The sequence below is a fragment of the Macrobrachium nipponense genome, chromosome 2, assembly GCF_015104395.2.
Source record: "Macrobrachium nipponense isolate FS-2020 chromosome 2, ASM1510439v2, whole genome shotgun sequence".
Lineage (NCBI taxonomy): Eukaryota > Metazoa > Arthropoda > Malacostraca > Decapoda > Palaemonidae > Macrobrachium > Macrobrachium nipponense.
In genome coordinates this window covers 30,471,943-30,484,442 of record NC_087201.1, presented here as the reverse complement: position 1 = coordinate 30,484,442, position 12,500 = coordinate 30,471,943, and the positions used below count along the sequence as shown (strand labels likewise).

The 12,500-nt window shown below is 34.0% G+C and overlaps 1 protein-coding gene across 1 annotated transcript in view; it reads right to left on the bottom strand.

Annotated features, from left to right (window-relative positions):
- Positions 1 to 12,500, bottom strand: part of LOC135221149 (uncharacterized) — a 237,813-nt gene that overhangs the window by 181,956 nt on the left and 43,357 nt on the right. The window contains exon 2 of the mRNA XM_064258973.1: positions 1,299 to 1,510. Within this exon, the coding sequence (XP_064115043.1) occupies positions 1,299 to 1,510 (212 nt within the window). The remainder of the gene's footprint in view (positions 1 to 1,298; positions 1,511 to 12,500) is intronic.

Here is a 12,500-nt window from a genome sequence, read left to right as displayed (position 1 = left end):
CATGGATTTAATAAATTTTCTAAAACCTAAAGAGATTGAGGTTCAAGTATATACTATCATAAACTAATTTTATTACTTCTGGTTCTTGTAAAGCTTTATTTTTTTCCTTTTTTAAACTTAACTATCAAAGGATTACTCAGCCTCTTTCACGGTAATCATTACGGGTATTCATTCGAGATTGAGAATATTTCAAGCCATTTTGTTTATGGACCCTACTAAGAATAAGTTTGCGAATTTGAACTCTTTTGGTTTCATGTTGGGATGGAAGACTCTAGTGAAGGTATCGCCTCGAGACCACAGTACTCAATCATTGGTTGGAAACACTGAGGACTGCGGAAGTGTTGCTTTATGGCTCCAAGTTGCTTTTAATGACAAATAATTATTTCTGATTGGAACCATTTTCTGATGTACTCTCTCTCTCTCTCTCTCTCTCTCTCTCTCTCTCTCTCTCTCTCTCTCTCTCTCTGGTTTATATTTCTGAGCACTGTTGACATAAATTATATCAAATCCCTCCACTAGAATCTAAAAAAACAAAAAAACCAACATGATAAGGCCAAGGAGAATAAGTATGCAAAATATATGACTCCCCAATTGCACCTCAGTGGCTGCCTAATTATTCATGATGGATCCTTCGTCCTTCCGGGGATGGAAAACCCTCTGTTCAAATATGACGAAGCCATAACATGGTATGCGAGCAAAGCTGCGGTGACTGTTCAACAAGCAAAATAAAGGAATTTTAATCGTTATTGAAGCGATTCGGAAGTAACTGAAGATGATAACCATGAATTAAAAAAAATGAAAATAATAATTTTCACTGAGCAAGAAATCTAGCTTGGGATTGATATTAATAAAATGTAAAAAGACCCATAGTCGCAAGAGTCTTGAAATTGAGAAACGAATCCAGAGGTATGTATATGTATCGGTTCCCCTTTTCTTACGGGCTGCTCACGGAGCAAGAGCCTGTGCTGGTAACATCCCCTTTTCAATTTCTCGGGGGAATAGTACAGTCTCCCATCAGCTTGCCGTTTAGATTTATCTTGAAATATGTGTACTACATATCCATAACTGTGGATTTGTTTCCACACCGATATTCTCGATGTAAAGAGAAGTGAAATAAGAGGTAATGACGTCACAGACCCTTATAAGACTACCAATCACTGCTTCGGGCACTTTGGAAAACCACGTCGCAGCTCTCAGCCGCACATTTTAGAACTTCGTCAGCCACTCGGCCATAATAAAAAAAAAAAAGTGCAATGCAGTCAAATGACCAAAAATCACTTGCAGTCAGTCACACTTACGTTCACATCGATCCCGGGGATGTTGAAGATCCTGGTTGGGGGCTTGTCGTCTGCGATGTACCTGAAGAACTCCTTATCGTTACGGTACCACTTGATCGAGTACAGCTTGTGGTTGCTGAGGTTGAAGCAGCAGTTCAAGGTGACGTTCTCCCCCTTCTCGACGTAAGGCGGAATCTCGATACTCGTGACGGTGATCCCATCGTCTCCGTTCACTGTGAGAGAGAACGGAGAGTTATTAACGCAAAAGGAAAAAAAAAATAAGGTTAATGGACGTACAAATAAGCAAATACATCGATGCAGTCCTCCCAGCTCGCTATCAGGGTGAACGTGGAGAACGGCAGAAGGTTACAAACAAAAGTTGTCGAACAAAATTGAAATGTTTGTATGGTGTTTTTTTACGTTGCATGGAACCAGTGGTTATTCATCAACGGGACCAACGGCTTACGTGACTTCCGAACCACGTCGAGAGTGAACTTCTATCATCAGTTAAATACACATCTCTCACTCCTCAATGGAATGCCCGAGAATTGAACTCGCGGCCATCGTGGTGGCACGCCAACACCATACCGACCACGCAACTGAGGCGCTAAAAGCAAAATGGAAATAAGCCAACAAATGGACAACAAATTAGAATAACACAGAAAAGAAACATATGATTATAAATGTGACAAAACATAAGATAGATAAACAAACATGTGGACAATCAACTATTAATGAATAAATGAACAAACAAGGTAATTAACAATAATTCTAATGTATATGCTCCCCTTTTCTTAAACTGTTTAATTACTCTTCACTCAATGTTAGGATGACATGAAACAGAACGGAGGTTATAAAGGAAATGGGGTAAAAGAGCAATACATTAATGTAAGAAAAAATGAACGAAACACGAAAACCTCCCAGCCCACTTTATAGAATAAATGAATATATGAAGTAATTAAGTAATTCTCACCATTGCGCGATTATGACACGAAAAAAGGCCACCAGAAAATTTCAAAGGCAACAGAATAAACAAACAAACGGGCAATAGATTCATTGTTGGATAAACGAATTAAGAGAAATGATTAACACATGAAATAGATGCCTTGTTTTGAGTTTTCCTTCCAATGCTTCGTTACTCGCCACTCACTCTAAATATAACATGGAATACAGCAAGCTCTTGTAAATATAACAGAATAACAGATTATATATATATATATATATATATATAATATATATATATATATATATATATTATATATATATATATATATATATATATGTGTGTGTGTGTGTGTGTTTGTGTATAAACGAATGGACGATAAATTAATGAAGGAATAAATGTACAAATCAAAGAATCAACCAATGATTTTCTCATGTTTTTTTCTAAAACTGTAATTCACTCCCTTCTTGCCATTACTTCTAGACTGATAATAATGGCCATTCACGTTGGAGTTAATCTCAAAGAGACAGCGGCCAAGAGGATAAGCCTAATGAAAAAAAAAAAAAAAAACAGAATATTCATGAAATTGCTGGTCTGTGTCTGTGCTTCTCCCCTCCCCTCGCATTCTCTTCTAATGGCATGTATCTTCTATCTTTTGGCCAACCGCACCCCGACTCTTTCGTAGACTTATGTCTGGCTGTCGGGCGGATGGATATAACTGACACAACCTTTCACAACCTTGTTTCGTCCAAATGTGAGGCTGTTTTCAGCAATCTTTTGCGGGTAAATTAGTGAATATCGGCTTCACACCATCACGTCATTTATATATATGTAATTTCTGTCTGTCAGTCCTGCCAAATACTGTTTTTTAAAAAATAACAATAATAATTGAAAAACTTTCAGTGAGAATGGCACTAAAATATATTTGCAAGAAGACAAAAGCTTTAAACCTAAATCTTTAGTTCACTCGTTTTCAGCCTATTCCTACAAGGATTCAAAGTGAGAAAAATATGGAAACAGGAGGCAAACCAAACTAGGATGAAAGATATAGATGGAAATATAGAATATTCGAGAATAGGAGGCAAAATACTAAAAGCCGACCGTAAAAGAAAAAAGAAAGAAAGAAAGAAAGGAAAAAGAAAAACGCTTCGCATATAAATATGCTTTCCCTTGACCATATTTGGATTACAGTTGTATTATCACTCCTATATTCTTGTCATTGTCTGGAGTGTCTTCGTTATCCTGGTGAAATACTTTCATCACTTCACTTACTAATTGTCATACTCAGAAGACAGTAGTATTCCAAAAGTTAAGATTTTAAATTTTCACTTTGATCTGATGGACCCTTTTAAGCATGAGAGGAATGTTACTGTTAATTTGCAGAGTTGCTGGAACATGATCTCATATTGAAGGCATGATATCAGTTGGGTAGGTATTACAATACAGGCAGTCCCTGCCTTACGACAGATTCGGCTTACGCCGTTCCGAGGTTACGACGCTTTTCAATCATATTCTTCAGAAATTATTTCCAGGTTTACGACACCTGTTCCAGGGTTATGATGCTTACGACACCGATCTGGCGGGAGAAAAATGACTCCAAAAATGCAAAATAATCAATATTTGAAGTTTTTTTATGAAAATGCAATAAAAATGCAATTTACGTCGTTTTTAATACACTCAAAGCATTAAAAGTAATGTTTTCTTAGGATTTTTTTTTTATGATTTTCCGGTTTACAACGATTTTCGGCTTACAACGCGTCTCAAGAACGGAACCCCCTTCGTAAGTAATTATGCCTTACGCTTTCTCCATACTTCACGAAATTCCCATTCTGTAAATGACTGAGGTTGAAATTTTCAGCACGAGACTTTGTATTGGTAGTGTGTCGTCACGGCAACCAGAAATCAGTTTCTTCTTTTTCGTACACAAAACACATCTGAGCATTCGATGCCCGAGTTCATGAATAATTTCGTTCGCCTTTAATCCAAATTGACTGTTTCAAAAGCCTTTCAAATTATCATCTGTCTCAATCAGCATCCAGAGAACTGGCTTCATTGCTGACACTTTTATCAAGTCTTCTACGACTTGTGTTTGCAACATGCATTGCTTGCACTTATACTAGTTAACCCAAATTAACTGATTCTAAAGCTTTTCATTAACAATTGTCTGTCTCAGTCAGCATCTGGGGAAGTGGGGGATATAGTTCAGTATTCTTTTATAAACAATGCATTGCTCGCCACTCATATAACTCCTGGTAGGCTACCGAACAATTATCTTTATCTCACTCACCATCTCTTATCTCTGATTTCCAATTATGGCTTTCATCCTTGTAATGTAAGTCAGTCCAAAATAGAAGAGAGAGAGAGAAAAAAAGACGTCATTCTGCTCTGGCATCCCAAAGGTGTCATCAATACGCCTCACAGGTCCACTGTAGGCATTACCTAAGGTTCCTTGCTTCATCCTTTCGGCCACTTGCTGTAGACCCTTTCATTCATTTTACTGCACCTCCTTTCATATTCTCATTATTCCATCTTACTTTCCACCCTATACTAACAATTGTTCATGGTGCAGCTACGATGTTTTAATTCTTTAACATTTTCAAAACCTAAATTTTATATCCAATTTCATTCCATTCCAGATATGTCTTTATATTCAGTTATTCACTTCAATTTTTTTTATTTTTAATTACAAAATCAATTGTCTCTGTTAGTTATCACACCTGAAACCAAAATGTCATCGAAGATATCGTGTTGATTGCTTACTACGTATCTACTCTATGACAATGCCATTCGTGAAACAACGTCAATGTGCATTTATTTCTTAAGAATTTATTTCCAAATTACATTAAAATACTACTTTAAATTGTGTAGCCACTAAAATCAATATGAACTTTCGAAACATGATTTAAATCTACAGTTTTATCAACAAAAGGACAAATTAGAAATAAAAGCCTCCATCCGAGTGTGAGATGAAGCAAGATGTGCTTTCCGAGAGGGGCGACTGGTGGAAATATCTGTGAGCGATTCCGGTAGCAAAGTATCCTGCGGAAAAAAACAGCGCCTCGATTATGCAACATCTCTAGCGAATACTAAGCCAGATTTTCGGATTTGAAATTGTTATTTAGAAACAATGAAGGAAAAACTCAAGGCTATCATTTTCAATATCTGATTATTGTTCTCATCGGCGAAATCAACGCGAAACAAAGTTAAGGAATAACTGACAAGTTTTTAATTGCCCACAAGATCATTTTTTTCTAAATTACCTCGACGATGGAGGCTTCGTGAAGTTAGATGAGTAACTGGAAAGTGAAGAAAAGTAACGTAGCGAAGTGGTCTCATATTCTCTCTTTTATCATTCATCTGCGCTTACATCCATACTGAATGTCCTGTTGTCCTGTCTCTGTTTTTGATAACTTTTTGTCCACGAATGGCAGAAGAATGCGCATAATGAACAAAATTAATACATTCCTTTATAGTACATGTTCGTAATAAGGACTCATATGTCATCCTTTCGGTTTGATGTAGGAAATTTCAGTGCAGTGGAGGTGTCTCTTTTCGCCTTTATGGTTTTACCAGTAAAGTCAGGCATCCATCATTGTTATTCAAAGGAAACATAACAAATACAAATCCTCCTAATGCTAGAATGAAAGAATGAGCCGTATTAATATTCTCATCCGTAAACTGGAAGTATATAGTGTAATATATTTTTTGTACGAATATCAAATACAAGGAGATTGGTTTTGTCCTCTGATCTTACATGGATGAAAATAATTCAGAAGCAATAATTTCAGTTTCAATGCTTCTTTGATCTTGAATCCCCAGATCATTGTAGTATATCCTTCAATTCCTAACCGGTATAGCAATGTATTGTTAATACCTCGGTATGTTGATTAGATTGCATGGACTTAGATTTATTATATAATAATTTGTTATCTGCAAAGGCATTCCAAATAACTGTCATGATTTTCGCTCACTCGAGGAGTAAGATTACAAACTACTTTGTTGTTGTAGGTTGTTGTCCTTGTTGGGGGTAGGAAAGCCCTATGAAAAAGCCTAAAAAGTTCCGAAAAAGGTGTTTCGCTTGAGTTAAAGGTACAGAAATTTTAGGATAGGATATTTATGATTTATTAATTAGAAGAAAAAAATGTAAAAAATAAATAATGTGCTTATTAGACAGTATAGAAACATTATTTCTAATAAAAATATAGCGTATTTATTTTCATTTTCGCTGGTGAAACAACGCGCTATTTAACCGTAGGTTTTACCACGTGCACGGAATAAGCTGGAGGTCGGATCGCGCCTTGTTTTTAAATACCGGTTTTTATAGCTGAATACTTTTCAGCCCACGATGGAATGAAGACAAGACACGTTGTTTGGTTCTGCAGTAAATGTCTTCATCTCTGCCATCAAAAGGCCGTTCAGAAAGTGAGTGCTGTATAAAAATTGTAAACATGGGAGGAAAAGAATGGAAAAAGAAAATACATCTAGATCGATTTTGTACGAGAATGCAGCGAATTCATTATTTTCTCTCTTACATTTTGATTAAAACAGCCTGTTGGTTTTTCTCCGGCTCTCCCTCCTTCGGCAAAGCACATCCGTTCAAAGTTAGATAGCTGATAACAATTTTATAGAAAAATGTTTCTCCGCAATGACTGCCATCATTTTTTTTTTTTTTTATGTTGTGGCAATCCGTATATGACTGAAAACAGTTGCTCTAATAACGACTTTGAAATTCAGACTGTGTCTCACAACAAAGCAAATCTCTGCTTGCTGCAATTCCTTCGGGGCTAGAAATGAATGTCGATGTTTCTTTCCGGTTTAAGGGTATCTGCTCTTTCTTCAAAGCAATCAATTATCATCGTTATAATTTCGCCTTACGCGGGTAGTAAGCCTACAAACTACTTTGTTTTGTTATTGTTGTTTTTTGGGAGTAGGAAAGCCTAAAATAAAAGGTCGGAAAAATTCGCTTGCTCATGTAGTAAGCCTAAAAATTTGTTGTTGTTGTTGTTGTTCTTGTTCTAGTTGCTGTTGTTGTTCCTGTTTTGGGGGGGTTAGGAAAGCCCTATGGAAAAGGCCTAAAAAAAGTCTGAAAATGGTGTTTCGCGTTGCGTTATACATCCAGGAATTTTAGGATTGGATATTTATGATTTATCTATTAGGGAAAAAATGTAAAAAATGAATAATGTGCATGTTAGACGGTATAGAAATTTTTTTTCTAATAAAATATAGTGTATTTATTTTCATTTTCGTTGGTGAAACAACGCGCTATTTGACAGCCGATTTTAGCAACCGTCCCGAATAAGTTGGAGGTCGGATCACGCCTTGTTTAGCTGTAGTGTGAAAAGAACAACAACCTATTTTGTTGTAATTTTGTCTTAGATCTACTTACAACATGTTCTAAGTATGCCTGGCATCATGCTGCACAATTTCAGAAGCTGGTTTTTGAAAATAATTTCACTTAACAGCCCTTTCGTTATATTCTGCTATACTCTGGCTAAGCCTGCACTGGTGTTCTATTCATTTAATCAGGGTTTGCTTTTAGAGAACAATTTCAGTATTTCTGTATTTGTGACTTGTAAAACGTGATTCTTCATAAAATTAATTGTTAATCAGTCCAAGACTATTGGTTATATTCATGCTCAGACAATGAAATGCATTAGCTTGTACATAACTAATACCTTTTAATTGCTTTTATCCTCGTTAGAACAAAACAGTTCATCTACTGAAGTGATAACAATAAGATTAATTATTTGGAAAACTTTACGTCATATTTTAGCATTAATGTCGGTGAATTAGAAATGAATTAATCTTGCTTCAATTCCAATCCGATTTGACCGCTACTGTCTCAGTTCCCCCTTAACCACTGTCATTTTCTTTTATAATTTCTCGTTTTCTTTAAGGGTATCATTAGTCTCTGTCTTGCATATCCCCTCTGGCTTTTTATCACTCATTTTCGATATTCCCTTGAGTCTCTCTCACTTACACTGGTTCACCCGATCATTTTTATCATCCCTCCTGCACCTAGATCGAGAGTGATGTGACCCCGTGAAAGCTACGTGAACAATATATAGTCGTAGTTCAAAATTGGAAGCTCTCACAATTCAAAATTTGATATTTTATTGTAATATATTAGGGGATTGTATAAGCAAAGACTGGATCGATATGCAAATAAATAAATAAATAAACAAATGCATGACATCAGTCAGTGCAGCACAAATCAGTGTACATTCCTCAGGAAGCATCATTAAATGTCGGATGATTTTGCCAAATAATGCACTTTAACATCCTCTGGACTGTTTGGGCTAGCATGATATTGCAAATGCACACCGTATGAGGCATACATAGTATACACCACATAAATAAACACAGACACTTATATATACATACACACACACATACATATATATATGTATATATGTATATATATATATATATATATATATATATATATATATATATATATGTATATATATATATATATATATATATATATATGATACATATATATATATATATATATATATATATATATATATATATATATATATATATATATATATATATATATATATACATATATATATATATATATATATATATATATATATATATATATATATATATATATATATATATATACATATATATATATATATATATATATATATATATATATATATATATATATATATATATACATATGTATATATATACATATATATATATATATATACATATATATATATATATATATATATATATATATATATATATATATATATATATATAAATTTACATATATATATATATATATATCTATATCTATATATATATATCTATATATATATATATATATATATATAGATATATATAAGCAAATACCACAGGGAAAACAATGGTAGGCAGAAATCCAAGCGCTTTCGTCTTTACTAAGACATCAAGGAACGAATGGAATACAGTTGGAAAGAATTATCGGATATCACACGGTCACAAACCTAACAGAAACTAGAACGTATATATATATATATATATTATATATATATATATAGTATATATATATATATATATATATATATATATATATATATATTATAAGAGAACACTACATTAACATTAAACGATTTAAATATTGATTTTATGGTTTCAAATCCACGAAAGTAAGGCAAGCTAAATCGTTTAATGTTAATGTAGTGTTCTCTTATAACAATACCATTAAAGATATGCTAATTAAGAATAGTCCCGGAACAAATAACAATATCATTTACAAAATTCCTTGTAAGGATTGCCCATCGTTTTACGTTGGTCAGTCAAGTAAAAATTTATGTGTGCGTATTAAGCAGCATATGTATTCAGTTAGAACAGCCCAGACTTCAAATGCACTGTTTATCCGTCTGAGTGAAAATCTCATTGTATTAATAGGGGTGATACCTCTGTAATTACTAGATCTAATGATTATGTTTCAAGAAATTTACTGGAATCAGCAATTATACAAATCACTAATAAAAACAACCTAAATCTTAGTCCGGGATTGTACCATTTGGACCGTATATTTGTAAAATGTTTATGAAGGACCTTAAAATAAATGAACTACTAATAAAATAGTCCCACATGTATATAGTTATTATTTCTCTCTCTCTCTCTCTCTCTCTCTCTCTCTCTCTCTCTCTCTCTCTCTCTTGCTCGATATATTTATATTCTTTTTTTCATCTTTTCATTAATTTTTTGGGGTACATTTTTGTAAATTTCATGGTAATAAGTTGTATATGCCTTCTTGTGTTTTCAAAATGTATTGTTTTCTGGATGAATCATCTGTTGACCACGTGTGTATCCTCCAAGGTGTGGCTGCTTAAAATTCGCTCATCCTGCCCTCAGGCGTTTCCTCGTTTCTGTAGAGTGAAATCAACCTTATTGCTAATCTTGTAGTGTCAGTTTGGATATTATGCCTATATTGACTATGTTTTTCCTCTGTAAGATCAGTTGAGCCTAAGTAAAGGGTCGTATATATATATATATATATATATATATATATAATATAGATATATATATATATTATATATATATATATATATATATATATATATATACAGGGTGCACTATTGATCAGAAGCTTAGCTGGCGTTATGGCCCCGAACACCCATTCTTTCCTTAATGGCTCGTGTCGGGATTAAAACTGTTTCAACAATGCCATTACCTTTTATCCTTTCCATCCTTTCTCCCCACCTTGCCCTAAATGCTGCTGCTACCTTTTCACCTCAATTTATAAATTCGGAATTTTTCCACCCTTTACAAAATGAATCTGAGTTTGGCGGGCTTTTAACCTCTATCGACTATGGTATGTTATGTTGGAATATTCGTAAAATATGATTCTCCTCATTATGACCTAGCGTAAACTTCTTTGACGTAAATTTGGAGTTGATGATTTTTATCCATTATAGTTTAATATTCATATTCAAGAATCGTATAAATATCGCCATGTCCATAAATGAGAAGAAAATGGGGTTTTCTGTCTACGCCCCCAACCCAGGGCGGACACACTGGATAGCTAGAGGTGGGTGGCCGTGTCATTTCTTGCCTGCTGTCACCCGAAGAAAGACTAACGAGAGCAGATCCTCTCGGATATTATTATTATTATAGATTATTAATCAGGATACTACATTAAAAAGAGTAAACTAATAATCAGCTACTCGGTAAATAAATCAACTTCGTTCACCCATCGATTTTCCTTCTCTCCTGTAAATATGTTCCTCACTGGACGAGTGGGTTGTGTACTTGCCTATCAATCTGGTAGCCCAAGTTCGCCCCCTTGTTGTTGCCAATGCGGAACAAGAGGAATTTATTTCTGGTGATTAAAACTTAATATTTTTTGCTATAATGTGGTTTGATTCACTCCACTTGCTTCACAAATCCTCAAACTTGTGATTTACTTCTTAAATAGGCTTCCCTGGGCTGTATTTTCGTCACAACTGAGATGTCTCATAAGAGGTGTCCATGTATCAATATCGCATACGTTGTTAGCGGTTAAAGCATTACAGTAACTTGTCCCACTGTTCTCATCTTTTTCTCAAATCAATATTCCAATCAAACACCTTAAACTTTCAATCAATCTACATTTATCAATCCAACTACACTGACAGCCTTCTCTGAGTTCTGAATTTTCATCTCTTATACGCTTAACTTTGTGAATTAACAAAAGAAGTTCCTTTTTGGCTTACTCACCGGGCTAATCCTGTAATACCTGTTGCATTTGCCCAGAGACTGCAAATCAGCACACTGTTACCACCAAAGTCATGGTACAGCAGCCATCTACTGTACTTTTTCCAGTCATGTTTGTCACTGTTTCCACAGCAATTTTTTTTACATAGGAAAAGTCATACATAAAAAAATAAATTAAAAAAACGAGAGAATTTTAGGTACGACCCATTAACTATGCCTTCACAAATATCCCTTTTTTTGCAAATACAAAATAATATCGAGGAATTCTTGGGAACTCCATAACGTTTTACGATCTTCCACAATAAAATTCATGAAACAATATAAATTACTTTTCGAAGATATACAAGACACAAACAAAGTGGCATGGTGTTCTCATTGCTATGCAGCCTTAGATAACTAACAGTGGGTTTCTGATTATTTTATCCTCCCCAGCACAATATCAACGACTATTCAACGTGGTTTGGTAAAAGGCCACGATAATATACGAGTATTTTCGTTAACGTTCGATGACTCTTATACCTAATGCCTACATTATAGTAATGAAATACTGATTTTTCTTATCAGAAACTCACCATTGTTGTTCGTACTTCCAGGACAGGATAGACTTTAGAACTTTTGCTGGCAAGGCACTGCTGGAAATCACAGGGAACGGTGAAACCACACACACACAACACACACACACACACACACACACACACACACATATATATATATATATATATATATATATATATATATACATATATATATATATATATATATATATATATATATATATATAATATATATAATATATATATATATATATATATATATATAATATATATATATATATATATATAATGTGTGTATGTGCGTGTGTGTGTGAGTGTGTGTTCATATAACTGTATGTGCAGGTGTGTTTCTAAAACCTACTCAGTAGATTACATTTGTCATATGTCATACATTTTGTAGCTCGTCCAGTTATGTGAAAAAAAAACTCTAAAATCTTTATTAAGATAAATGGATTTCCAAAAGGTAAAACTTTTTTTTTATTTCTTATATACAATACTGCTATTGAACTGTAACTG